This window comes from Fusarium phalaenopsidis (assembly GCF_050370095.1).
Source record: "Fusarium phalaenopsidis strain FUZ10S chromosome Unknown contig_32302, whole genome shotgun sequence".
Lineage (NCBI taxonomy): Eukaryota > Fungi > Ascomycota > Sordariomycetes > Hypocreales > Nectriaceae > Fusarium > Fusarium phalaenopsidis.
The window spans coordinates 286,699-311,165 of NW_028145405.1; the positions used below are offsets into that span (position 1 = coordinate 286,699).

Here is a 24,467-nt window from a genome sequence, read left to right on the forward strand (position 1 = left end):
CGCAATGGACAACGCGTGTCTGTGCGTGGCCAGGAGGGAAAGGGGTGTTGTATCAGTTTGTACTTGTATGGCTTCTTTGTAACTTGTCACTGCGAATTATCGATAGTTTAGAGTAAGCAACAAGAGAAGACCTTCGTCTTAGCTGCGTTGACTTGTTGACTGTTAGTCGTCCAAGTACCTGTATCTGGCAACACACGGCGCTCTTCTCCCCAGACACCCACGGCCCTGGATATTCAGGGCCCATCCCTGACAAATCCCGGGTCTTCCGATCATGTAACGATTCTTTTTAAGGGGTAAAAAAGAAAAGCGAAGCGGACAAGAGATGCCGCGGAAGAACTACCGAGTCGCTCCTCGTATACACGGAAGTCTCGGCGGTCGCTTCATGGATGTTATTGACCCATACCAAGACTTTTGATGTTGGACCCTTTTTTGATGGAATATCTTGGCGGTTTTTATTTATACGACGCATGCTTTATGTATGGGCAGATCTTGTTCCAAGACGATCATCTCGTTCTTGGACCAACAGCTTTCCTCGCTTGTCCCGCGTCGATTCGAGTGGTCCGCGATAACCGCCCGCATCTCCTGAGCCGATGTTGTTCTTTCCAGGATGTTTAATCAGAGGCCTCCTCCGCCATTCCCGGGGTTCTTGACTAGACTCGGGCTAGATTTAAGCATCTTTGCGCCATATGACCATTAATCCACCAGTAATTTCTGAACCCATCGTGAAGTGCAGCCGCAACTGATTAATAAGGCACCTCGGTTCTCGCTAATATTTCATGTAGCCCAAAAGAGACGCCAAAAAGGAGACGGAATAGGAGCATGCTTGTCCTACCGGTAGCATTGAGCCATCACAGTGCTTCTCGACATCCTTTGGTTCATTCCACTTCTAGAAGAGCGTTGGTGCTTGAAAATGTTTCTCGTGACCACTTACCGTGGTTCAAAAGGCAAATATTTCTCCTTGAACTTCTAGAGATGGCAGATCCACCATGCAAGGGCATTCCCATCACCTCCAAATGCAGCCCTAGTCTTTCAACAGCCATGTTCCCTTTCGTAGGTTGTCTCGTGACACATAGCCGGATTTGGAAGGTGAAGTTCATTAATTACACCCATCCAGCAAGCATGCTTTGACATCGCCCAACTTCAAGCTGCCCTACTTGGAAAGATACCACCATGAAACAGTTTGACATCCCCTGCAACCGACCTTTTTTGTATCCATACAAAGAACCTCGAGATTCCCGTCGCCGGATATATCCCATCTGACCTAGATACCTGGTCGGGAGTGGCAACCTTCTTTGTCTCCCACCTCCAAAATAGTAACTCATGGCCAAAGCAGACGTTGCATCAAAACAGTTTCTTTGGAGGATACTACCAACGGTGCTCGAGTCTGAGCCAAGTGCTTCATTTGGGTTGTTCTCAAAGACAAGAGATGTTCAGAGTCAAAATGTCGAGATGTATATAAGTGTATATCCAACTCGAATGTTTCGAGTCTTGATCATAGCAAATTTATTCCCAACTACAATCAATCGTTACCCATCAATCATTAACCATGTATTTCGCATTCCTTCCACTCTTTCTCGCCGCTCCAGGCGCCCTCGCCAATCCCATCACACCCCGTGATGCCAACCCTCAGCCTTCCTACTTCAAAGACCTCCCCAACACTCTTTCCCGCGACTTTCCCGTCAACGAAACCACCAAAATCGAAGTCCGCGATGAAACTCTCGCTCACAACCTCCGTATCCGCGGTGCAGGCGGTTACCTCGGTTCCTGCAAGGAGATCCGTTTCTATATCAGCGACAAGGACATGAACCGCGTGAACCCAGCGTATATCCACTCGGGTTACTATGAGTCTCCCCGTCTTGTTGCTCGATGTCCTGATCTCACGGGTGAGCTGAAGTGTAGCTCTCTCGAGCTCGGAGAGTGTATGGTCAACGTCAACGGCGCCCTAGCCCCCGGACCTGGGTAAGTCCCCCACCTCCAAACAACGATGATGTGTTTCTGACTGTAGCAGTGGACTTTGGCACGAGACTTGTACTCAGTGCATCATGAGTGAGGATGGAAAGGACCTCTGGTGCCACTGCTGGAGCGCCATGAAGGGTCATCTCCTCATGAGCGGTACCACCATCAACCTAGGCAAGCTCTTCCCCTTCAACACCCTCTCTTTCTTCTTCGCTAACCGTCGATAGACTCCTTCGTCGAAAACTTTGACGGCGACTTGACATGCAACGGCGCGCGCGGATATCGCGGTGTCTGCCCAAACGGTCCCTCCTGGGATCCCAGAGAACACTGAGTCTTCCTCTCAATGTCATCAGACAGACTGGTCTTTGTTGGTGGATCGCGGGTTTTCGTCGATGTTTTTCGAGGGGTTCGCCTGGTTGCGCCCTAGTCCAGTCATTATTTTCGCATCTTTTTCCTTCACCACACTCTTTCACCATAGTTAGATGACCAAGCCCTCATATTCCAGAGGGTACTTAATGCCAAAGAACCATGACATGCTTCCGAAAGTCCTTGCACCTGATGGTCATCATCAGACCGGAAACTCAATCTTTGACTCTCCCCGTTGTTGTCGCCATCGATTCGTCGCCTCAATCATCTCCGGACATCCTCGTAGCAACCATCCCCATTTCTTAAAGAACCCAACGCTGACTTCCCAGCCGTACACGTCGGTTGGATCTCCCCAGACAATGAGGAATGCTTCATCCAGTTCGCGACTGCTAACGACACTAAGAAGATCGCAGCACAGCTCATCCTCATCAAAAATATCGTTCTTGATTCCATGCAGGATGTTATCCCTCAGTCGAGGAGCAGGAAGCAAATCAGACCAGGGATGATGCGCAAAAGTCGACTGCAACTGCGTCGGACGAAGGTTCTCAGGAAGAGTCGGCTCAACAGTAACGCCATCCAAAGTCTTTGGGCCAAAAGCATTAAACTGCGAAATCATCTCGTCGCTGCAGAGACCCTCGAGCGGGATCCCGAGTGTCCGCGCATTGTGCGAGAGAGCGTTGGCGGCGTTGAGTCGAATAAGCGAAGGGAGATACGTCAAGCGATGGTTCTTGAGTGTATACTGCATCTGGGCCAGCTGCATGAACGCATACACAACAGCCCTCTTCTGCGGATCCTCAATCATGAGGTATCCATCCAGAGGCCATGACGTAGTGACGACACTCTTGCCGTCATTCTGCTCAAGCTTCCGCCTCCCTAGGCCACCGTTAGCCAAAAGAAGAAAAGACACCTCCGGGTATACTAACGGTAGGCTCTCTGGTTGAGTCGGTTCTGCCGCTTCCTCCTATCGGCCGACTTGGTAACTCCGGTCCAGTCGTCCTCGGGTCCTCGCAGCTCGGTCAGTTTTGGCATCCGACCGAGCCGCTTCGGGGCATTTATATGTTCCGCCATAGTAATCAGATAATAGTTCAAAGTGGAAACACGCGTGTAGCACAACCAAAACTAGGAGTGATACTTGTATTTAAAGGTCTGCAGGTAGCTGACTGATAGATCGGAGATTCCCTCTATCACCGTTGATTTCGCCCCTCTTATCTGGGAATAGTGGCCTCTTACGAGTCAACGACTGCGTCTCGAGCCTATCATGGGCGGTGAAGAAGCACGCTAATGCAACCTGCTGACACCGACCATCCGAAGCTAGAGGCTGGGGGTTGATTGGGGTTCCTGGTCGACACGAGGCAGCTGTCAGACGTTTATTTCAGAACCCCGGCAGTTGAAGGACTTGGCACGTAAGAACACCGACTCTATTAAGATAGTAATAGATTCTATCGGATTCTTCACCTCATCTTCTTAACGCCGCTTCACTCCATATCTGAGTTTACGATCTTGTCCCGTCTCGGGTTGTCAAAGCTTTCTAGCGACCCGCTTGACTCAGGAAACTCACGAATCAGTTATCGCCCGGCGGTTTGCTCGGGCGGTAAACCAAGGTCTCGGCACGGGCTATCTTCCCAATTCGTCCCAGTAGCTCAGCTATGTCCGATAATAAAGTCCGAAACGGCAGTTCAAGATCCAAGCAGCCAGTGATGATGGCATCATCGGTGAGAAATTCCATGACGTTGTGGAGACTGAAGAATCTTGCCCCGACGATATATAAGGGCAATGGGGCCAAGATGTAGAAGAATTCATTATTCCTAAACAAACACAATCAATCAATCAACTCAACTTACCAACTTCTCTCCAAAATGTCTGCCGATTACGAGTTCCAGGGCTGGCTTGGCCACTCCCCCGATGCCGTCAACGGCAAGATGGAATGGGGTCCCTTTGAGCCCAAGAAGTGGGAGGAAGACGACGTCGACATCCAAATCACCCACTGTGGCATCTGCGGTTCTGATCTCCATATGCTGCGATCCGGATGGGGAGAGACACCTTATCGTAAGTGAAGCCATCACCAAACCCCTGCCAACCAGCCCACTGACATCAGACCAGCTTGCTGCGTTGGCCACGAGATTGTCGGCAAGGCCGTCCGCGTCGGCAGCAACGTCAAGGACATCAAAGTCGGTGACCGTGTCGGTGTGGGTGCTCAGGCACGAAGCTGTCTTCGGGATGACTGCCCCGCGTGTTCCGCGGGCCTCACCAACTACTGCAAGAACAGCATCAACACCTACGGTTCCATCTACCCCGGTGACGTGGGCAAGTCGTATGGTGGATACGCCGACTATAACCGGACAGACTCGCGTTTTGTCGTAAAGATCCCTGATGGTCTTGCATCAGAGGACGCCGCTCCCATGCTTTGCGGCGGTGTCACCGTTTACACTCCTCTCCGCAACAACGGCTGCGGCCCCGGCAAGACAGTCGGAATTGTCGGTGTTGGTGGTCTCGGTCACTTCGGTGTCCTCTTCGCCAAGGCCCTCGGTGCAGACAAGGTCATCGGTATCTCTCGTCGGGCATCCAAGAGAGACGAGGTGCTAGCCCTTGGAGCCGATGAGTACATCGCCACTGAAGACGACGAGGACTGGGCAACAAAGCACGCCCAATCCATCGACCTCATCATCAGCACCGTCTCCAGCCCCAAGATGCCCCTCACCCAGTACCTGAGCCTCCTCCGTTACGGCGGCAACTTCATCCAGGTCGGAGCTCCCGACGGCGGTGAACTTCCCCCCATCAACGCCTTCACCCTGATCGCTGGCGGTTTCAAGGTCGGCGGCAGCGCCATCGGATCCCCTAGCGATATTAAGGAGATGCTGCAGCTGGCCGTTGACAAGAAGGTCAAGCCGTGGGTGGTGAAGCGACCGCTAAAGGACGCCAACCAGGCGGTCCAGGATATGGAGGCCGGCAAGGCTCGGTATCGATATGTCCTGGTTAACGAGAAGCACGCTGAGCAATAGACGATAGATGATGATGATAGATGTAGAATTAGATGTAGACTAGAGATGAGATGAGATGAGATGAATGATGAAGAATTACAAACACAATCTTAGAGGTGTAGAGTAAGCAACTCGCTAGCTCCATACCCCGCAAATCGCATCACACGCCCTGTGAATGATTACCCGATCCAGTCTCGCACAACAGTAATTCAACAGCAGTCTACCCAGGTTCAATCCATCTCTTATATCGGGGCCTCACTATACGTTACACATTCAACTGCCTCACTTCGCCCAGCATGGCCCGTTCAGACGAAGCAGAAGCCTTCTTCCACGCAGTATACTCGGCAGTCCAAGAGATCCCTCATGGCAGAGTAACAACATACGGCCACATTGCCATGCTAGTCGGCACCCGTAAGCATCAGCTACAGTCACCTACATTTACACTGGTAACCGATTATTTACAGCTCAGCGCCCTCGTCAAGTGGGCATCTGCCTAAAACATCTCCCCTCCAATACAGATGAGCGGTTCAACCACGAAAATGTCCCATGGCAAAGAGTCATCAACGCAAAGGGCATGATTTCTCCAAGGTTAGCCAGCCCTATGACACATCAAGAATCCCACTAACAGTCCAGATCTCAACCCCAAGGTGCTCGCACACAAGCCACAGCTCTCGAAGCTGAAGGCGTACAAGTAACAACAAGCGCACTAGGAGAGCTCTCTGTAGACTTTTCCGAGTACGGATGGTTCCCAGAAACATTACCATCTGAGGAAAACGACGATGAGCACGAGTGAAAAAGCATGGAAGGTCTTGAACAACTAGTATTTACCACTATCGTGCGGGAACGAATTCGTCCCGTATATGTAAATCGACCCAAACAAGGGTCATCATACAATCATCCCATCTTCCGCTCATTCTTCAAACGAAAGAGAATAAAAAAAAGATAAAGAAAAAAGAAGAAAGCCACCCAGTCCCATCTGTCAAAGGGGGAAATAAAGATACAAATGACAGGTGGGAGAAAAACAAAATTTCGAATCACATCATGCCTCGAGCTGCTCGTGTAGGTGGTATTCTCTCGCCAAGAATCAGAAGAAAAAAAGAAGAAAAAGTAGAAAAATCCCTTCCAAACTCCTGGCCAGTACTGGAAATCAAGTCTCGCCATCTTGGGTCAGGATGCCCGACGTGAAAAGCCGTCAGACCGGATAGTAAACGCGAGGGGGGGAATATGGTGAACAACAACAGCAGCAACAACAAAAGCAGAAAACGTCATGGGACATAAAGCGTTGCAAAACCTCTCCTCCCTCGCTCAATCAACCCCATGCCGACTGCACAGGTCGATCGAGCTCCGAACCGGGCCAAAAGGCCCCCTAGGCGCAGCTTAGCCCCCCCTAGAAGCAGTTCAGGCTTCCCTTCTTCTTCTTGCTCTTGCTGATGGCATTCATCCGCTCTTCGAGCTGGCGACGGGCCGCCTCGGCTGCTTGTCGCTTCTTGCGTTCTTCCTCGACGGCCTGAACGCTCCAGCGGTTGTCTTGGACCGGCTCTGGTGGGGGGCGGTCCTTGAGCTCCTTCACCTCCGCCTCGAGCTCCTGGGCACGCTTCTTCCAAGCATCACAGTCGGACTTGACCTGCTTGGTCTGCTTCTCCAAATCGGTGAGGGCATCCTCGAGTGTCTGCGTAAGCTGGCGCTCGGCATCGAGGTGCTTCTCGATGGTTCGGATGCGTGCTTCCTGATCCTCGGTGATCTGGGAAATGTTGATGTTGTCCTTGCTGGCAGGGCGGGCGTTGGTCGGGGAGCTGGGAACGCCGTTGACGGGAGAGCCCGCGCCATTTGGCAGAGGTGGAAGTGGGATAGCTGGTGGTGGTGAGGGCAGCGACACGTGGGACGCGCTCTTGCGGATGGTCGAGTTAGAGTTCGATCGCTGGACGCCAGCACTCAACTCATCAAACTTGGCCTACTACTGTTAGTGGTGTATCCAACCAACGTCATGCATGAGTCAACTTACCTGGAGAGCTGCGTAATCTTCACGGGCCACCTCCAGTTCGGCCTGGAGGCGTGCAGTAGCCGCATTAGCTTCGTCCAGTGCCGCGTTCCGCTCTGTCTGCAACGTGCTCAGACGGTTATTGGTCATCTGCACCTCATCAAAGTTATTCTGCAGCTGCTCCTCCAGCTCCTCCACCAGTCGGCTGTTCTTCTTGCTGCGAGTGTCTAGATCCGCCATCTTGTTCTTGGCAGCTGCAAGTTGTTCCGCAAGAGGTCCAGGTTTGTCGGCAGCACCGAGCATCTCAGCCAACGAGGATCTAGCGGCTTCGAGATCTTGGACGATATTGTCATTGATCGTCGTAAGATCAGTGACATGTGACTCCATCTCACCACGCTTCTTCTTCTCCTCTGCGAGAGCCTGCTGACTAACAGCGAGATCGTTGATTCGCTCTGTCAGCTTCTCAACACTGACATCCAGTCCCAGAGCAAAGGCAACCTGAGAAGCAATCTTCATGAGATCATCACGAGCTTCGCCCAGTTCGTTCTCCAGGCGCTGAACACTGTCAGCATGCTCTGACAGCAACACTTCAACCTGCTCCTCATAGCCCTTCTGCTCCCGAGTCTTGATATCAGCCAGCTCCTTGGCATGATTCGCCTTGAGCTCCTCGAGGCTTGCCTGGTGGTTCTTGGTGACCTCGTCATGAGCAGCAATCTGCTCCTCAAGCTTGGCAACAAGCTCCAGCTGGTGGGTGTTATCCTCCTTGACTGAGGTATGAGCCTTGTTGAGTTCGTCCAACTGAGAACGAGCTGCAGAATGAGACTGCTCCAGCTCGGCAACCTTAGCGGCGTTGCTGTTGATGATGGCCTTGTACTCGTCAATCTCGCTACGCAGGAAACTGATGAGGTTTTGTTGCCGTTGCTCGGCCTCCCTGACTGAGTCATCCTTCTCGCCGGTCTGGTGAGATTGAGAATCAGTGAGCTGGGCACTAGTGGATGCCACTTGAGACTCGAGCTCCTGGATCGTGCCGCGCATCGCCGCCTCCGTCTTCGCCATCGTGTCAAGCGCCTCCTTATGCTTGTTCTCCCAGGTTTCCAGCTCCGATTGCAGCTCGGCAATGCGCTGTTCATGCTTCTGTTCAGACTCCTCAACTTCCTTAGGGTCGGGTCTGGACGCCAGAGCTTGGCGGAGAGACTCGAGTTCAGTTGTGAGTGTCTGCTCACGGACGAGGTGCGCGTTCCTTGTGTCATTAAGCTGCCTCTCACTCTGCTCAAGCTGATCCCGCAGGTTCGCAACCATGGACATCTCAATGGGGCTGGACTTAAGACTCGAACGCTCTCGAGTCAGTCCCGAGATAATCGTCATCTTGGTCTCCATCTCCTTCTTAGCGGCCGCAACGTCCGCCTCGAGTTCTTGGATACGCTCGCTTCTGGTGTGAAGCTCGTGCATGGCGGCGTTGATGTTGAGCTCGAAGCTCTGCATCAACTCCGGCCTGTTCTCGAAGCTCTCAGCAGCGATGTTACGCAGGGATGCAAACGAACGATGAGCACGGTCGGCGGCAAGGAGGTTCTGGCTTGACTTGCGTCGAATGATAGGAGTGCTTGAGCGAGGTGAGGTAGCCTCATAGGCGCGCGCCCGGGTGAGATCCGTCTTGAGCTCCTCAACAATATCAAGAGTCTCGCTGTGCTTTGACTCCAGCTGGGCATACCGCTCAGCCAGTTCCTTCTCAGCAGCCTCACGCTCTTGCGCCATGGTCTTGAGTCGGTCAAGCTCGGCCGCCAGCTCGACGCTCTGAGCATGCTGAAGATCCTCCGTCGAAACGGCTGCTGGCTTCGCGGTGGCCGTGCCGTCCTCAGACAAGGTGTCGGCATTAGAAGACGCCGCGGTAGCAGGCGAATCCATGGCCGAGGATAGCTCCGAGGAGAGCGATCGCGAAAAGGATGACCGTGGGCCATCCTTCAAATCGCTCGTCTTCGCGTCTGACAAGAAAGACTCTGGTCGAGTGTGTATCGGGGTGGCAACAGAGATGACCGAGTCACGAATGCGTTGTGGGTGACGCGCTTCGTCGATGGAATCCTGCAGCTCCGCGAGCTTTCGCATGGCGTCCTCATACTTGTGGTGCAGCGAGTCGTAGTCGTGGAGAGTCGATTCATGCTCAACCCGGAGATCGATAAGCTCTTGGGTCACAGACTCGAGCTTGTCCGCCACAAACTTGGACTGAGCTGGGCTCTGAGGTGGGACCTCTTCTTCAGGCCTCTCAAGGTGCTGCTGCTTATCTTCTTCAGCTTCTTCCTTGACGGTGCCAATCTTGTGTTGGGTAGTGTCCTGTTCCTCGTCACCTTCAGGAATGGGTTCTTCCATCTGGCTATGGCGGCTCACATGAGACATGCTTCGAGAGTGGTCAGCCATGCCACGGCGCGAAGCCGTGCCGTTGGTTGGCTCGACGGGCGCAGATTCGGGTGCCTTTTCTCCTTCAGCTTCTTTGCCATCTTGGATCTGATCAAGCTCATAAAGAAGCGAGTCAAGCTTGCCGAGGCTTCGTTGGCGCTCAACAACCTGTTCAAGGCGGTCGATTTCTCGCTGCATCAGCTCAGCATCTTGGTCCGCCTCAGCAAGGCGCTCCTCAAGGGTTGAGATGTAATCTTCACACGAGGCTTCGTTCTCCCGCACACGAGCAATCTCCTTACGAAGTTCCATGATGATGGTTGCGTTCTTCTCCTCTCCGCTAGTGTGGCCGTCCAACTTAGCCTCGAGATCATGAAGATAGTTTTCGGTACTAGCTTCGCGGTCCATCAGCTTCTGCAGTCGGGACTGCAGCTGATTGTTGATTGTCTCGACATAGGCGCACTTTGTCTCCTTCTCAAGCAAGTTGGTCTCGGTGTTAGAGAGAGTGCTGCGAGTGCTGGAGAGCGACTGTTCAAGTGACTGGATCGTCTTCTCATACTCAAGGACAACCTGTTCAACTGCCTGTGCGAACGAGTTGGATCGGTTCAGGCGGTCAGTAGCACTGTCACCGAGGGCATCGTCGTGGTTTTCGTCCGACTCGTTCTCGCGGGCGCGGGCCAACTCGGCAATGAGACGCGCATGGCGTTGACTGAGAGCAGTATAGTTCTCTTGGGTGTCCAAAAGTTGGTTCTGGAGCTCGACCTCGCGCTCGTTCTGTCGATCAGATCGCTCGCTGGGGCCAGGGGCATTGCGTCTCGGGCTACTGCCACCACGCTCTGCGCTGCGGATCTGCTCACGCAAGAAAGCAACTTCGGCCTTGAGGCGGTCAATCACGGCCTGCTTATCACCCTCCTCGACCTGCTGGATTCGTGGCTTGGACTGGATAGCTCGGGCGCGCTGGGCATACTGAACGGTGTTGAGGGTCTCGCTCAGATGAAACTCGGCAGGCGTAACGCAAGCAATCATATAGGTGATGGCATTGCCACCAAGCGAATCCTGGAGGAGTCTGGTCAAGCGAGAATCACGATACGAAACGTGGGCGCCAGGGTTTCGAGACGAAAGCTGGCTAATGACTTTGCCAAGGGCAGCAAGACCGGCGTTGATAGAGATACCCTCCTTGGCACGCTCACCTTGCGCACCAGTGTTCTTGAGCCTTTCGCTACCAGCCAAATCAACGAAATGGAGCTTGCTGTCGACAGTTACCGTAACGTCCTGGCCGGTCATAGCCTCGAGAGGTACAGAGAAGCGCTTCTCGGCACCAGAACCAGAACCAGAACCATACTTGCTCTTGCGCTGGACGAGGTTGAGGGAGAAGACGGCGTGAGATCGCGACGATTTGGCGTTGATAGCTGTGGCATCGGTCTGACGAATCGACGACCCAAAGTTGAGAGCATTCATGAGATCCTCCACCGAATTCACTTCCACCTGTCGAAGGCCCGTCAAGATGATGTTGCCCTTGGTGTCTTCGCGGATGGCGACATTTCCACGCTCATTGAGAGGAGTTGACTCGGGAACGAGAAGATCACGCAGCTGCTCGTTATAAATCTCAACATATGTAGCTCTGAGAGACCAATTGCGGTCGCCAAGCGGATCCTGCTGAGCATATCCTCGAGGGCTTCGAAGGTGAGACATGGAACTGCGGTTCGGCTTGGATGATCCCGTTGGTGAATCGAGCTTCTCAAAAAGGGCTGCGGCAGCTCGAGGAATCACACCTAGAAGACTGGTTAGCGGATCGCGCGCGCTGCAAGTAAGTTGGACCAACCCATGAGCTCAGGGTCATGCTGCTCGCCAGGACCCGAGGTACCCATTGTGTACGATTTACCAGCGCCGGACTGACCGTACGCCAGCAACGACACGTTGTATCCTTGCGTGAAAGCATTCACACAGTCAGAGAGGTAGTCCCAAATACCATCTTGCATCACATCGGAGCTGAAAACGCGGTCAAAGACGAAGAGTTTGCGCCCCTGCGGTGAATCGATTGCGAGGCTGGTATCCGAAGTGGTCTGCACCATGGATCGCTGGAATCGCTGCGGAATAAGATCGTAACCAGGATCGGTCGACTTCAGCGGTGGTCGTACACGGACAGCTATCACCAAAGTTAGCATCTCGGAGGGGCAGCGACACCGAACAACATACCGACTTTGACCGCCGTCCGGCTGTCTTCGTCAGAGGCTCTACTACCACCTCCCGTCTTGCTCGTCATGCTTAACCGGCTAGTGCTCCTGGGCGCTGCTCTGGAAATGGCGGCGCTCAGAGGCCGCTGAATCCCTCCTGGGGAGGTTGGCGGCGAGCTCGCCATGGCGGTTGCTGGTGAGTTGTCGTCGAGATTCGCGATGTCTCAGTCGTTGTACGTCGTCAGCGGCGGTCAAGGAAAGTCGTCGCAAACGAGCTCGAAAGGCCGCGAAGGGCTTTGAGATGTTGAGGTCCGCTGAGGGAGAAGGACTCGTCCTTTACGGCGTCATAGATAGATCTGCTGTGTAACGGGCGGTGTCGTCGGAGAGATGGTCGTCAAGTGTCCCAGACAGTCTCGCGGGCGGCAATACGTCCCTAACAGCGTCCACAGGTGACTGCGAGGCAGAGAACGAGAGTGTTTCTCCCGACTAGGGGTGTGGGGGTTTGTAATTAAACAGGCGAGGGACTGGCGATCTGGCGACGAGTTCCGACGACTGCTTCTTCGTTCCAGTGCAGGAGGGGACAATTGTCGTTAGCGGGGCGTCGTCGGGTACGAGGATGGGTAAAGAAGAGAGGGAAATCCACGGGCGACGCGCAATGGAAGATGCTCGACGCGACAACAGGATAGGAGAAATACTAGGTAGGTAAAGACGTCGGACGTTGGATTGGACGTTGAACACTTCAGTTCAGGAGTCGGAGACCAGAGCAAAGAAAAAAGGGACGTGGACGGGACCTGGACAGCCTCGAAGTGGAATCAGGGCCAGGGGGACGAGACCTCAGTGACTTCCAGGTTCCTTCCATTCACTGGACCGGCAGCCAAGGGGATTGGATGGAGGGGGGCTGTCAAGACCGCCTCCCAGGGACTGGACTGGACTCCAGGTACATTGGCGCTGGGCCGCTTGGAGCAACGTCTCCAGGTACCTCCCGTCCACACTGGCCGAGCTCGACCCCTGGATTGCTCTGGGGCGCTAAGTGCGCTTTAGGCTGCTGGCGGGGCCGACGCCTACTGGCTGGAGAGCTGTGCTACGGGGGAGCCCCGGGCGCTGTACCTGGCCCGCGCGGGCTTTTAGCGGCACAGACCCTGGTTTCTCCTAGCCACCGCGGGCTTGGGTCCCCTAGCATCGGGCCAAAAGGGCCTTGTCCGTTGCAAGAGCCCAAGCCTGAGAGTGTCGCAAGAGCTCTGGGAAAGGCGTTGAAACTGTTTCGAGGTGTGGCTGGACAAAAAGGATAGCAGGAGGTGCATGCCTTACAAGTCTAAAGCGTGCTGATTATTCTGTCCACTAAAGTCCGCGCTTACCAAAGCGTGTTGCTTTGCAACTCCGACCCTCATTTGAGATCGTCCAGCCAGATTGCAGAAGCACACCACACCCAACCACCCACCAGTTTCTCCTACCAACTCAAGTGCCTCCTCATCATCCCGAGACCGACGCTTTTTTTTTCTCTCCTTTCTCGATATTCAGGGGCTGGTGAAGTCCCGACGCGCCGTCGCTAGCGGCACAGAGTCGCGCTTCGATGCAGGTACGAAGGCTTCCTTCGAGCTGGAGTCGTGGATACCGTTGCAAGAAAACGCTCTCAATATCCAACGGTTGAACGGCTTCCCACCCCAGCCAGCCATTCGCGTGTGATGGATGGGCGCTGTTCCAGCCATCTATTCCGTACCTCCCTGTCCTTGCTCATGCGATGGATGTCTTCCATCACAGAACTCAGGGCCCTGTCCGACCGCCGGGCGTTGTCCACTCTCGTTAGTCGACCATCATCCCACGCATGTACAGAGTACAACGGGCCATAAGTCATGTACTGTCCAGGACAGCGTCGACACGCAAAGACAATGCCGTGCAGAGAAGCAATGCGATGCGGTGCAATGCAAGGCGCGCCATTATTACCCGGCCGGTTCTCTGACTTTTTCTACTCAGTCAAACCGGCAATCCACGGTTCCGAGCTGCGATTGTCGGTCGGTCTGTTCAATATATTGGGCGGCTACTGTTTGATCCTAGGGTCTCTGACGAGATGATGCTTCTGCTACGCGGCATCAAGCCTGTCACTCCTCCACCCTTCCCTTGTTGGTCCGACACGACACGCACCAAACTCTCGCCAGAGCCACTATCGGAATGGAGCTTGTTGGACGTGCCGAACCCTTGAGCGGCCCGGTATCAAATGGCACCATTTTCCTGCAAAAAGAAGCAAGTAACAGAAAACATTGCTGCAGCCATTTCTGTTTGGAACGCCCTCTGCTTGAACAGAAGCAATTCGCGGGGGCAGACACATTGCGTCCACGGCAAGTTTCAGGTCGGGCCCCCCACTTCTATTCCGTCCCGACCCTGGCTTTGCACTTTGTCCCTCATGTCCTCTTTGTTCCCCATGGATGGAGACAACAACGTCAATCAGCCGTGCAAGGGGCGGCAGGCTGTTGGTTGGCGATAAGGTTTGGTTAATTGTCTGTTCAGCATGCATTGTGCCATACACATGATTGTCATCTCCTTCGCATCAAGATCCAAGTGTCAGCAAGCCTCGAATCGGCAGTGGAGACCTCCACTCAGACATGCAGAAACAAGGTCGACAGTTCGTGCCACAGCAGGGAGCGCAAGCCAGCTTTCCCATGCCACGCGCCTTGGCAGGCTGCCAGATCTCATGCTGGTGTCGGACGGCGGCCAGACAGTTTCACTCGTCAGCCTTAACGATGGACGACACCTCCGCCGTCATTAACGGTGTTTGTCTCTGGATACCGAGCGTCCGGAGTCGGCGCTCGAAGCGAGCGGCACTGTAATGAGGACCGATGATCTTTTGTCAGGTGTCCATCACTTGATCCCCCTTCATCAAATCTCAGGGGCAATTAGCCGTGGCCCGTAACTATCGATGGCTGGGTTATCCACCTGTAAAGTGCAATGAGGTTGGCATTCAGCACTGTCGTTTTGCCTTTTGTTTGCGTGGCTGGCTCGTTCCTATGGCAGTATTTCGTGTTTTACTGCCTGGGCAACCCTGCGAGTGAGGATTCCGAGAGCAAGGCCGGTCGCTGAGACACTATCCTGCTCTGTAACGGCAGTTGATCGTCCCGCAGAGGCAAGGGAGCTATCTCGAGACATTCTTGCAAGTGGTGTTCCGCCTCGTGGCCTGGTCGTGACATTTCAATGGAATGGTGAGTTCAATACTGATTGTTAATCAACGATCGGTCAGTATCCCTTCAGGAAGATTAGCCGTACCGTAAAGTTACTCTCGTACCGTTAGCAATCTCTGACGATAGAAGGACGAAGAGGGCAATATAGGCGAACGCCACCATATTTGAAGCTCTCGTGGTGTGCTGTCAATCGCTGTCATCCTTACCCTGAACCTTCTTTCTACTAACACGAGGCCATTTCCACTTCCGTTAAATTGGTATCGGCCAACGAACTCTAAGTGCTGGGGTATTTCCCCATCGAGCTTTTGCCTGGACGGAGCGATGTGACATTATTCAGCTTCGCGCTGGCTCATCACGGGCCAATATTCGATGGTGCCTTCAGTCGACTCGAGTGCTAAACTACACCAGTTGAACCAGACGATCGATATTCGCATACGGGCAGCATTCGATCATAAGCTGAGGCACCCGGGGACTACGTAGCCAACACAGACCATTTAAGAATCCATGGCAATAAAACTCTACGATCCCGTGAGCCCTCCACTATGCCACGCCAACCTTAAAGGTGACAGCCTCACAACGCCAAGCGGTGAATAACGCCAGCCGGGCTATTGCAGACTGGTGGCACTCTCAGCCCACAACCACTGCAGCGTTTCGTTTCACGGCAAGCAGGGAAGCTGAGTCCACCTGAAAGTTTTCATGGGAATGTTTCAAATTCCCTTTGGCGAAATACAGGCTTCTCCATCACGAGCAACACCATCCAGAACCTACGATTCATCCACCCAGACCAAGAAAAAAATTGGCATACTGTAGGCAGGCAACGAGAACTCTGCCGGGCTATAGGAACGCAATTTAGAGTGAAATAAATAAATAAAAATATAAAATAAATAAATAATACTCTAAAGTCTATACATGATCTTATATTTATCATCATAAGCCTTTTATGCTATGGTTCTGTGAATTAAAAAGGTAGAGTACTTGCGAAGCATGCCATTTTTTTCGTGGACCACTAGCCATCCACAGAGCATCCTAGTTTGAGGTTACACTTGTGATCCAAGAGGCTGGATTGCCTAGCCTGGGCTTTGAGCAAGCGAATAGTTATGTCACAGAAGCCGTTAAATCTTGCATGAGGAAAGGATCAGAAGTAACAGAACCTGGCTTTGGAGGCTTGTCGTGTTCCTCTCCCATAGGCCCCATGAGCTGCCAACTTGGACTAACCACCGAGAACTTGGAATAATCTCACCATCTCACCTAGTCTTATGTAGTGGCACCTAGAGAATTTATGCATTCATGCACTAAATGATGACCATTAATTCTTCAAGTATTCCCAATTTGCCTGGCTGCTGATGAACAATGCGTGGATGCTGTATATCACCACGTGACTTTGGCGTTTTTCGTGTTAGCCCAGACCAGAGTCGTCGCGTCACATCGCGCAGGCTACCGCCCCTCCATCGAAAAAAGCCGATGGCGATGCCTCGGGGTTGATCAAGTCTACATCAATGGTTCCCATACAGAAAGATCGATAAGATGGCGCCCGAGGTGATTGATCTCATCTCATCCAGCCCGTCAAACCCTCCACCTTCTTTACCGCGACCTGCTGCGGCCAAAGTTCGACATGACGAGCTGCAGGCCGCACAGCAAGTAAAAGATGTCACAAATGGGAGAAATGCCCATTCTTCGATCCTCCAAGAAGAACCTCTCTTCTTTTCCGACGACTTCGATACCACTATCGATATAGATGAGCCCATATTCACCGAGACGACCGGGAGTAAAAAGCGACATCTTTCTCCTGCGCAACCTCGCCGTCCTTTGAAGCGTACCTCTCCAGGACCAGAGCCGCAAGCCATTCTCCCCCCTGTACGAAAGATCGGAGGAGGTCGAACCTATACGATCCCCGACCCTATCGAAGTCACGAGTTCACCAGAACACCACCAATCACCCATACGAAGACCCCCAGTCCCTGGCCCGACTAAACCAGCGAGAAACACAGTCGAGCCTGATGACGATGACGACCCTTTCGCCAGTTCTCCCCGACCTATACATCTCGCACCGCCCAAGCCAGCTACAAGACCTTTCGAATCCTCAGATCCGTTTGCAAGCTCTTCACAACCGTTACCGAATACCTCGAAAGCCGTCGATCCCATAGCACCATCACCTATTCATACCACTGCGCCGGTCTCGAAGTCATTGCATAGGCGAACAGCTACATGGGACCCGATTTCTAGCTCAGCACCAGAAGTTTGCTCCTTTGACTCTTCTCCGCCTAGCAACCAAGGTCATATCGTTATTGACATTGACGACTCGGATGCCAATAACGACTCAGAAGATGATTTGCCAGACATTTCCAACTTCGACATAGCGAAAATTCGGCGTCGATCGCAGCTTCAGCGCTCACAAAGCGATGTTATACCGTCCAAATCCAGATCTCGGTCAAAACCCACAACCACAACCACGAGCAAAAAGTCAGCAGCCGATAGGGCCCGCGAGAAGGAAGCGAGAGCCGCAGCAAAAGAGATCGACAAGGAAACGAAGCGTCGCGAGAAACAGGAAGCCAAGGAGGCAAAGGCCCGCGAGAAGGAGCGAAATGCTGCTTTGGCCGAGGTCAATAAGCTTCGGACGGACAAGAAGGTCTCGACTCCAGAGATGATGGTCGATATCCCTTCAAGCCTGAACCCGACGATTACAACCCAACTCACTGCTATGCTGGAGCCGCTTGATGTGCAGTTCACAACTTGGGAAAGTCCTGTTGAGAATGTGATCAAGTGGCGCAGAAAAGTCAAGAGTCGTTATAATGACGATCTTGGTCTTTGGGAGCCTATCCCACTACGCCTGCAAGACGAAAAGCATGCCCTTGTTGTCATGACGGCTGATGAGTTCGTCAAACTTGCCTTGGACGATGAGCTATCTTCCCACGTCGAAAAGATGGAAAGGCATTTTTCTACCCACCATATTCTCTATCTCCTCGAGGGTCTAATCCCGTGGATGCGCAAGAATCGCAATCTTCGCAACCGGCAGTTTACTTCTCGCGTACGGGCTCAAGAAGCCTCGGCATCTACCTCCAGTCGCCGTAACAAGCCTGCCGAGAGTTACATACCTGAGGAGACCATCGAGGACGCTCTCTTGCAGCTGCAGGTCATGCACGACGTCCTGATTCACCACACCACGATTCCCCTCGAGACGGCAGAGTGGATCGTCAATTTTACCCAGCACGTTTCGACGATTCCGTACAGAAAGCAGCGGGACCAGGCTACTCTTGTAGCTGGGTTCTGCATGGAGAGTGGACAGGTCAAGACGGGTGAGGATACAAAAGACACCTACGTCAAGATGCTCCAAGAGATCGTGAGGGTCACGGCACCGATCGCCTATGGAGTTGCGCAGGAGTTTACCAACGTCAGCGAGCTGGTTCGAGGACTGGAGGCTGGCGGTCCGACACGCCTAGAGGGCGTGAGAAAGAGCGCAAACAAAGATGGCACTTTTTCAGATCGCACAATCGGCCAGGCAGTCAGTCGACGCATGTACAAAGTATTCACGGGACAAGACGAGACAAGCACAGATGTATAATATTTATTGAGACGCGATGACATGATTAGATTATGATATTGAGCTACGCTAGCTGAAGAGTACGGAGTAATGAATCTGCAAATTCGTCGTTAGCCAGGTTATCGACAAAGACAATCATAACAAAAGACGAATCGAACCAAGCTGTCAGACAGCGGTTGGACAAAGTTGTTTCCACATGTGTACTTTCGGTACAGGTCTGTGAGTTTGCTTTTTCATCATGTGCTTGGGGGTGGTTAGAAGAAAGGGAGAAAAAAAATTGTAAACGTACCATTTACTTGGAGACGATGTCCTCTTCTTGCTTGGGCTTTTTCGGCGCAGGCGTGAAGAACGAGTCCATCGTCTTTTGTTTGGCGTCGAACTTGGCACTGCCAATACCACCTCGAGTCCTTTTCAGGGTCTTGGTGTGTTCGACGCTGTTGACCTTGTCGACGCGCATCTGGAAGCGACCCTTGGTGTCTGGAAGAGCTGTGATGACAGCTTCCAAATACCCAGTGTTGCTCCAGGAAGGGTGAAAGGGAGTCAAGGCAGGACGTGACCTTGACTGAGCGCCGGGAGCTATCGTGACGGGTGAGAACCTTGCGCAGAGTGCTTTGTAGAGAACACCGAGGAGGATGCCATGCGCGACGATGCAAACTGTAGAGTCTTCGTGCAGCAGGTGACCAAGATGCTCGCCCAAGAAGCGATCACATCGCTTCCTCATCGCCTCTGATGTCTCCTCGCCCTCAAACTCAAAAGCCAAACCAAACTTGACCCCCTCGCCGGACCCAAAGTCCTTCTCCCTCAGCTCCGGAGCAACAACAAGCTTCACCTCTGTGGCGCGTTTCTGCGCATTGAGGATAGCCTGGGCCGTAATTGCCGCGCGTTGGAGGTCGGAAGAGAACATGTGGTCAACGTCGACGTGTTCGGCCAGGTGAGCAGCCAACCGTCCAGCCTGGAGGACGCCGTGGGCGGTTAGGGCAGAGTCCCGGGAGCCGGCGTAGACGCCTGCGACGTTGTCCACTGTCTCTCCATGGCGGATGAGTAAGAGACGCATGGTCGCGTCGCTCAGGGAGGCCACGCTAGAAGCAAGCTGAGCATGGTGTTTGTTGATGAGGATTGAAGTGAGCTGGAGGAAAAGTCGAAATTTTATGCTGCTGAGATTAGATGCTGACTCAGCATCGTTATTTGCATATGCGGTATACATCACTTTGGCTTCTCCACTAGCACCCTACACTCAAGATGGATTTATTTTTCAAAGACCAAACAACCCAATCGTAGCATTAGTAGACTAGCAATTAACTCCTATCGTACAGATACCATTCAATTAACCAATTCAAAAACCCTTGCATTCAATCATGTCATTCATTTCTTCTTCTTGCCGGTCAGAGAACCAACAACGTCTCCGAGACCAAGACCCGAGAGCACCTTGTTAAGGCCAAGACCTCCCAGGAGACCGTCAAGAAGACCACCCAGACCAAGACCACCAAGCTGTGAGCTGTCAGCAAAACGTCGGGCATAGATAGGCGCAGGAAAAGAGGCGCCAAAGGGGGAGACGACATAGCAAAAGGGGACATACGAGTGGACCTAGTAGGGGACCTACAATCTTGCCGACCAGGCCAAGAACGCCGCTGAGAAGGAGACCGACTGCTGCGATGATCTGGAAGAGGGGCTCGGCAAGGAGAGCCCACAGGGGGTTGAGTTCCTTCTTGGCATGGGGCATACCCTCGAGCTTGCGCTTGGCGTTGTCGATGGTCGAAGTGATGCTGCCAGTAAGCTGCTATTGTTAGTGATTGTATCATGGGGTAGGGATATGCGACTCACCTCCTTGAGCAACTCGGCGAGATGGGCCTCCTCAGGAGTGGCTTCACCACCAGCAACCTTCTGCTTCGCGTTCCTTTGGATACGACCATCAGGATCAAGACCTCGGATGACACCGTTGGTCTCGGTCAAGATCTTGCCTCCCTCCTCAATCAGAGGTCGAACTTGTCGAACAAGCTCCTCCTCATCACGCTCCTCCTTGGGCTGAGCCTCAGCAGCACTGATCTTGTCGTCGATCAGCTTGCAGATGGGCCGGATCTTGTCCAGAGTCTGGCCGATGGCGTAGGCGAGCTGGCCTGCAAGCTTCTTATCCTTTTCAGCCTGCTCCTGCTTCTTGGCCTCCTCGGCCTCGGCCTGCTCGCGCTTGAGCCTCTCCTCTTCGGTCTCACCGGGCTCCTCCTCAACCTCAGGCTCAGGCTCGGGAGGAATATCCTCGAGCAGGGAGACGTGACCGACAGTCTCTCCCTTGTTGTTGATGACATCACCATCCTGGTCAATCTCCTTGCCAGCGCAGGCGAGGAGGTCGCCGCTGGTGAGCTTGCCAATGATGTTGCCCTCTGCGTCGTTGACGTTACCCTCGCGGTTCACCTTTCGGCCAGCCAGAGGGTTCTGCTTCTTCTCGACTTCAGGCTCCTCCCAGCGCTCGGCCTTGCCAATGACATTGCCGTTCTTGTCAAGGATCTCACCGTCGTCATCAACACCGCGACCGAAGAGGACCTTGGGGTCACCAGAGGTCAGTCGGCCGACGACGTCGCCAGCAGGAGTCACGATCTTGCCGTCCTTGGCAACAGTGCAGCCCTGGAGCTCGGCGAAAGGTCCCTCCTTGAGACCCTCGCGCTCGCCCTCAGTCACAAGCTCAGCCTTGCCGATGATGTCGCCAGATTCGCTTCGGATGTTTCCATCCTTGTCGCACATGCGTCCAACGAGATTACTAACGTTGCCCTCAACGACACGGCCGTAGATCTCGCCGTCACGGCTGACCACGTTGCCGGCCTTGTTGACACGCTTGCCAGCGAGAGCGGACTTGTCAACCTCGACTTCGGCCTCGGGCTCGGGCTCCTCCCAGACCTTGGCCTTGCCGACGACGTTGCCGCGGCGATCGAGGATATCACCATCCTCGTCGACGGTGCTGCCCTTGAGAGTCTTGAGATCACCCTCGACGACTTCACCAACCTGGCGGCCCTCAAACATGACTCGACCGTCAGCCTCGACAGTGGCACCGGGGAAGTTCTCGAAGGGAGCGAACGCCTTGTCTTCGCGTTCAGCGGTAGAAACCGGCTCGCCCTTGCCGATAACCTCACCGGCATCGTTCCAGATGTCGCCGTTCTCGTCGCATCGCTTACCAATGAGCTCCTTCAGCTCACCTTCAACGACCTTGCCAAGAACGTTGCCGTTGGAGTCGACGAGCTTGCCGGCCTTGTTGACCTTAGTTCCCTTGAGAACAGAAAGATCCTTCTTCTGCTCGCGCTCCCACTCGGGAAGAGGCTCAGCTCGACCAACAACCTTGCCGTCACTCCAGATCTTGCCGTTCTCATCAGACTTGAGACCCTTTAGCTGTCTGATCTCGCCCTCGACGACGCGACCAACAGTGTCTCCCTTGTCGTTGAGAAGGTTTCCGGCCTCGTCGACCTTGCAGTTCTTGAGCACAGAAAAGTCCTTTTGCTCACCGCGCTCCCACTCAGGGAGAGGCTCAGCCTTGCCGACGACCTTGCCATCGCTCCAGATCTTGCCATTCTCATCAGCCTTGAGACCAATGAGCTGCTTGATCTCGCCTTCGATGACACGGCCGAAGAGGTGACCCTTTTCGTTGACGAGGTTGCCGTCCTTGTCGACAGTGGTGCCCTTGAGGATAGAGAAGTCCTTCTGCTCACCACGTTCCCATTCGCCCACAGGCTCAGCCTTTCCAGCTTTCTTGCCGAAATCGCCCCAGATGATACCCTGGTCGTCGCACTTCATGCCAATGAGCTCCCTGACCTCACCTTCAATGACACGACCCATGATATCACCCTTCTGGTTAACGAGGTTGCCGTCCTTGTCGACAGTGGTACCCTTGAGGACGGAAAAGTCCTTTTGCTCGCCACGCTCCCACTCAGGGAGGGGTTCAGCCTTGCCGAGTTGCTTGCCGTAGTCACCCCAGATGACACCTTGGTCGTCGCACTTCATACCGATGAGTTGTTTGATCTCACCCTCGGTGACACGTCCAATGAGATGGCCTTTGTCGTTGACGAGGTTTCCTTGCTTGTCGACGGTGGTTCCCTTTAGGATGGTGAAGTCAAGGGGCTCCTCGACCTCCTCTCCGACTTCGCCGACCTTTTCCTCGCCTTCAGCAAGCTTCTCTTCTCCCTCGGCGAGCTTCTCCTCACCCTCCTCTCCAAGCTTCTCACCCTCCTCGCCAACCTTTTCTTCTCCGGGAAGCTTCTCAGCTTCTTCGCCGAGCTTCTCTTCCCCTTCGACAGCCTTCTCCTCACCCTCGGCAAGCTTCTCTTCACCCTCTTCACCGAGCTTCTCTTGTTCGGCCAGCTTGTCTTCTGGAACCTCGCCTTCAGGAAGCTTCTCTTCGCCCTCGGCAACCTTGTCTTCCACCTCACCTAGCTTGCCGGCAGCCTCCTCACCAGGAGCAACCGACTTGAGATCTTCGGTGCCGGGGGCCTTTGACTCACCCTCCTCGTCGCCAGGGATTTCAGGAGCCTCAGACTTGGGGAGATCGGACGGAGGTGGGGGTGCCTCGGACGGTGGGCCTTGGCCTTCAGGGAGCTCGCCTTCGGGGAGCTCACCCTCAGCCTCCTTACCCTCGGGGAGTTCACCCTCCCCAGGTGCCTTGCCCTCAGGAATCTCGGATGTGGGAGCCTCATCCTGAGGAGCACCTTCGGGGATGCTTGGTGCCTCCTTGTCCTCGGGCTGGGCCTCCTTGACGACGTCCTCGGCCTTTTCTGTCACCTCCTCGGGCTTCTTTGTCAAGTCGCCAGTCTCCTCTTCGGGCTGAGCTTCCTTGACGACATCTTCGGCCTCGGTGGTCTTCTCCTTGGCCTCCTCGGGAGCAAGCTCCTTGAGCTTCTCCTGGGTTTCGGAAGCCTCCTTCTCGCCGGTGGGCAGTTCGCGGTCCTCGAGACCAATGGTGGAGTCCTTCTGGCTCTCGCTCTTGACATCGGATGTCTCCTCCTGCTTGGCCTCGATATCCTTGGAAACTTCAGATTCGCCTTCTGACTTGCCTCCAAGGCCGAGACCGCCGGTTACACCACCAACGGCAGACTTGCCCGTCTCGCCGACAGCACCGACGGTCTGGGAGGCCGTGTCAGTGACACCGCCGACGGTCTTGCCAGCAGTATCAGTGACGCCGCCAACAGTGTCACCGACTGTCCCAGTGACTCCTCCAACAGTCTTTCCGACAGCGCCGGTGAGACCACCAACGGTATCACCCAGGCCACCCGACTTCTTCTCAGCGGGCTGAGTTGTGTACTCGCTGTGCTCCTCGTCGTGCGAATCGTGCTCCTCCTCCTCCTTGCCCTGTCCTATCGGCAAGGTCTTGCCGAGGACGTCGCCGGTAGAGCTGACAACATCGCCGGCGGCGTTGACGGTGTTGCCGACGAGGTTCTTCAGGTTGTCGGGGTCTGCGATATGGCCGACGGTGTTGCCGGCGTCGTCTAGGACATCCCCGGCATCGTTCACGACGCCGGCGGCGCTCCGGGGCACTGATTCAAGATTGACTGCAATAGGGACGATAAGCGCCAAGCTCGGCTGCAGGATTGTGAACGCACCAGGAGTCTGCTGCTCTTTGGAAGCAGTATCTTGTGTCGAGTCTTTGACCTGGCCTTCGGGGATGGAGGTAGGGTCCTTTGTGTTTGACATGTTTTGGGAGGGGGGTATCTTTTCGTGTCAACAAGAGGGAAAGGGAATCAACAGAGGGTTTTTGAGGGTATCGCAATGTTAGTTTCTAAGATGGCTACTTTGTTGTTGTTGTAGTAGGCTGAATGGTATTGAATTGGTACTGTTTTTGTCTGAAATCTCAACCCATCCACCACATTCCCTCACATCTTTATACCACCTAGACAGCAATGAAAAAAACAAGTTTCTTTGCAACCTTGTTGTATAACGTCAATTACACTCA

At 53.8% G+C, this 24,467-nt stretch overlaps 7 protein-coding genes across 7 annotated transcripts; 3 read left to right on the plus strand and 4 right to left on the minus strand.

Annotated features, from left to right (window-relative positions):
• Positions 1-1,546: 1,546 nt before the first annotated feature.
• Positions 1,547-2,183, plus strand: LRP88_07472 (Cyanovirin-N; the record flags this gene model as incomplete). The annotated part of the gene is made up of 2 exons (XM_083244002.1): positions 1,547-1,959; positions 2,009-2,183. The coding sequence occupies 2 exons, from the start codon at positions 1,547-1,549 to the stop codon at positions 2,181-2,183; spliced, it is 588 nt and encodes a 195-aa protein (XP_083098496.1).
• A 341-nt stretch (positions 2,184-2,524) lies between these two features.
• LRP88_07473 (bZIP transcription factor) lies at positions 2,525-3,390 on the minus strand (the record flags this gene model as incomplete). The annotated part of the gene is made up of 2 exons (XM_083244003.1): positions 2,525-3,195; positions 3,246-3,390. 2 exons carry the CDS (start codon positions 3,388-3,390, stop codon positions 2,525-2,527), a joined length of 816 nt encoding a protein of 271 aa, XP_083098497.1.
• Positions 3,391-4,178: 788 nt separating this feature from the next.
• On the plus strand, positions 4,179-5,321 carry LRP88_07474 (chaperonin 10-like protein; the record flags this gene model as incomplete). Its single annotated transcript, XM_083244004.1, has 2 exons — positions 4,179-4,368; positions 4,423-5,321. 2 exons carry the CDS (start codon positions 4,179-4,181, stop codon positions 5,319-5,321), a joined length of 1,089 nt encoding a protein of 362 aa, XP_083098498.1.
• Positions 5,322-6,687: 1,366 nt separating this feature from the next.
• Positions 6,688-11,926, minus strand: LRP88_07475 (kinesin; the record flags this gene model as incomplete). Its single annotated transcript, XM_083244005.1, has 4 exons — positions 6,688-7,251; positions 7,303-11,435; positions 11,486-11,809; positions 11,860-11,926. 4 exons carry the CDS (start codon positions 11,924-11,926, stop codon positions 6,688-6,690), a joined length of 5,088 nt encoding a protein of 1,695 aa, XP_083098499.1.
• A 4,605-nt stretch (positions 11,927-16,531) lies between these two features.
• LRP88_07476 (uncharacterized protein) lies at positions 16,532-18,565 on the plus strand (the record flags this gene model as incomplete). Its single annotated transcript, XM_083244006.1, has 1 exon — positions 16,532-18,565. One exon carries the CDS (start codon positions 16,532-16,534, stop codon positions 18,563-18,565), a length of 2,034 nt encoding a protein of 677 aa, XP_083098500.1.
• A 271-nt stretch (positions 18,566-18,836) lies between these two features.
• Positions 18,837-19,598, minus strand: LRP88_07477 (histidine phosphatase family protein; the record flags this gene model as incomplete). The annotated part of the gene is made up of 1 exon (XM_083244007.1): positions 18,837-19,598. One exon carries the CDS (start codon positions 19,596-19,598, stop codon positions 18,837-18,839), a length of 762 nt encoding a protein of 253 aa, XP_083098501.1.
• Positions 19,599-19,906: 308 nt separating this feature from the next.
• On the minus strand, positions 19,907-24,208 carry LRP88_07478 (DUF3659 domain-containing protein; the record flags this gene model as incomplete). Its single annotated transcript, XM_083244008.1, has 3 exons — positions 19,907-20,032; positions 20,145-20,318; positions 20,366-24,208. The coding sequence occupies 3 exons, from the start codon at positions 24,206-24,208 to the stop codon at positions 19,907-19,909; spliced, it is 4,143 nt and encodes a 1,380-aa protein (XP_083098502.1).
• Positions 24,209-24,467: the final 259 nt, after the last annotated feature.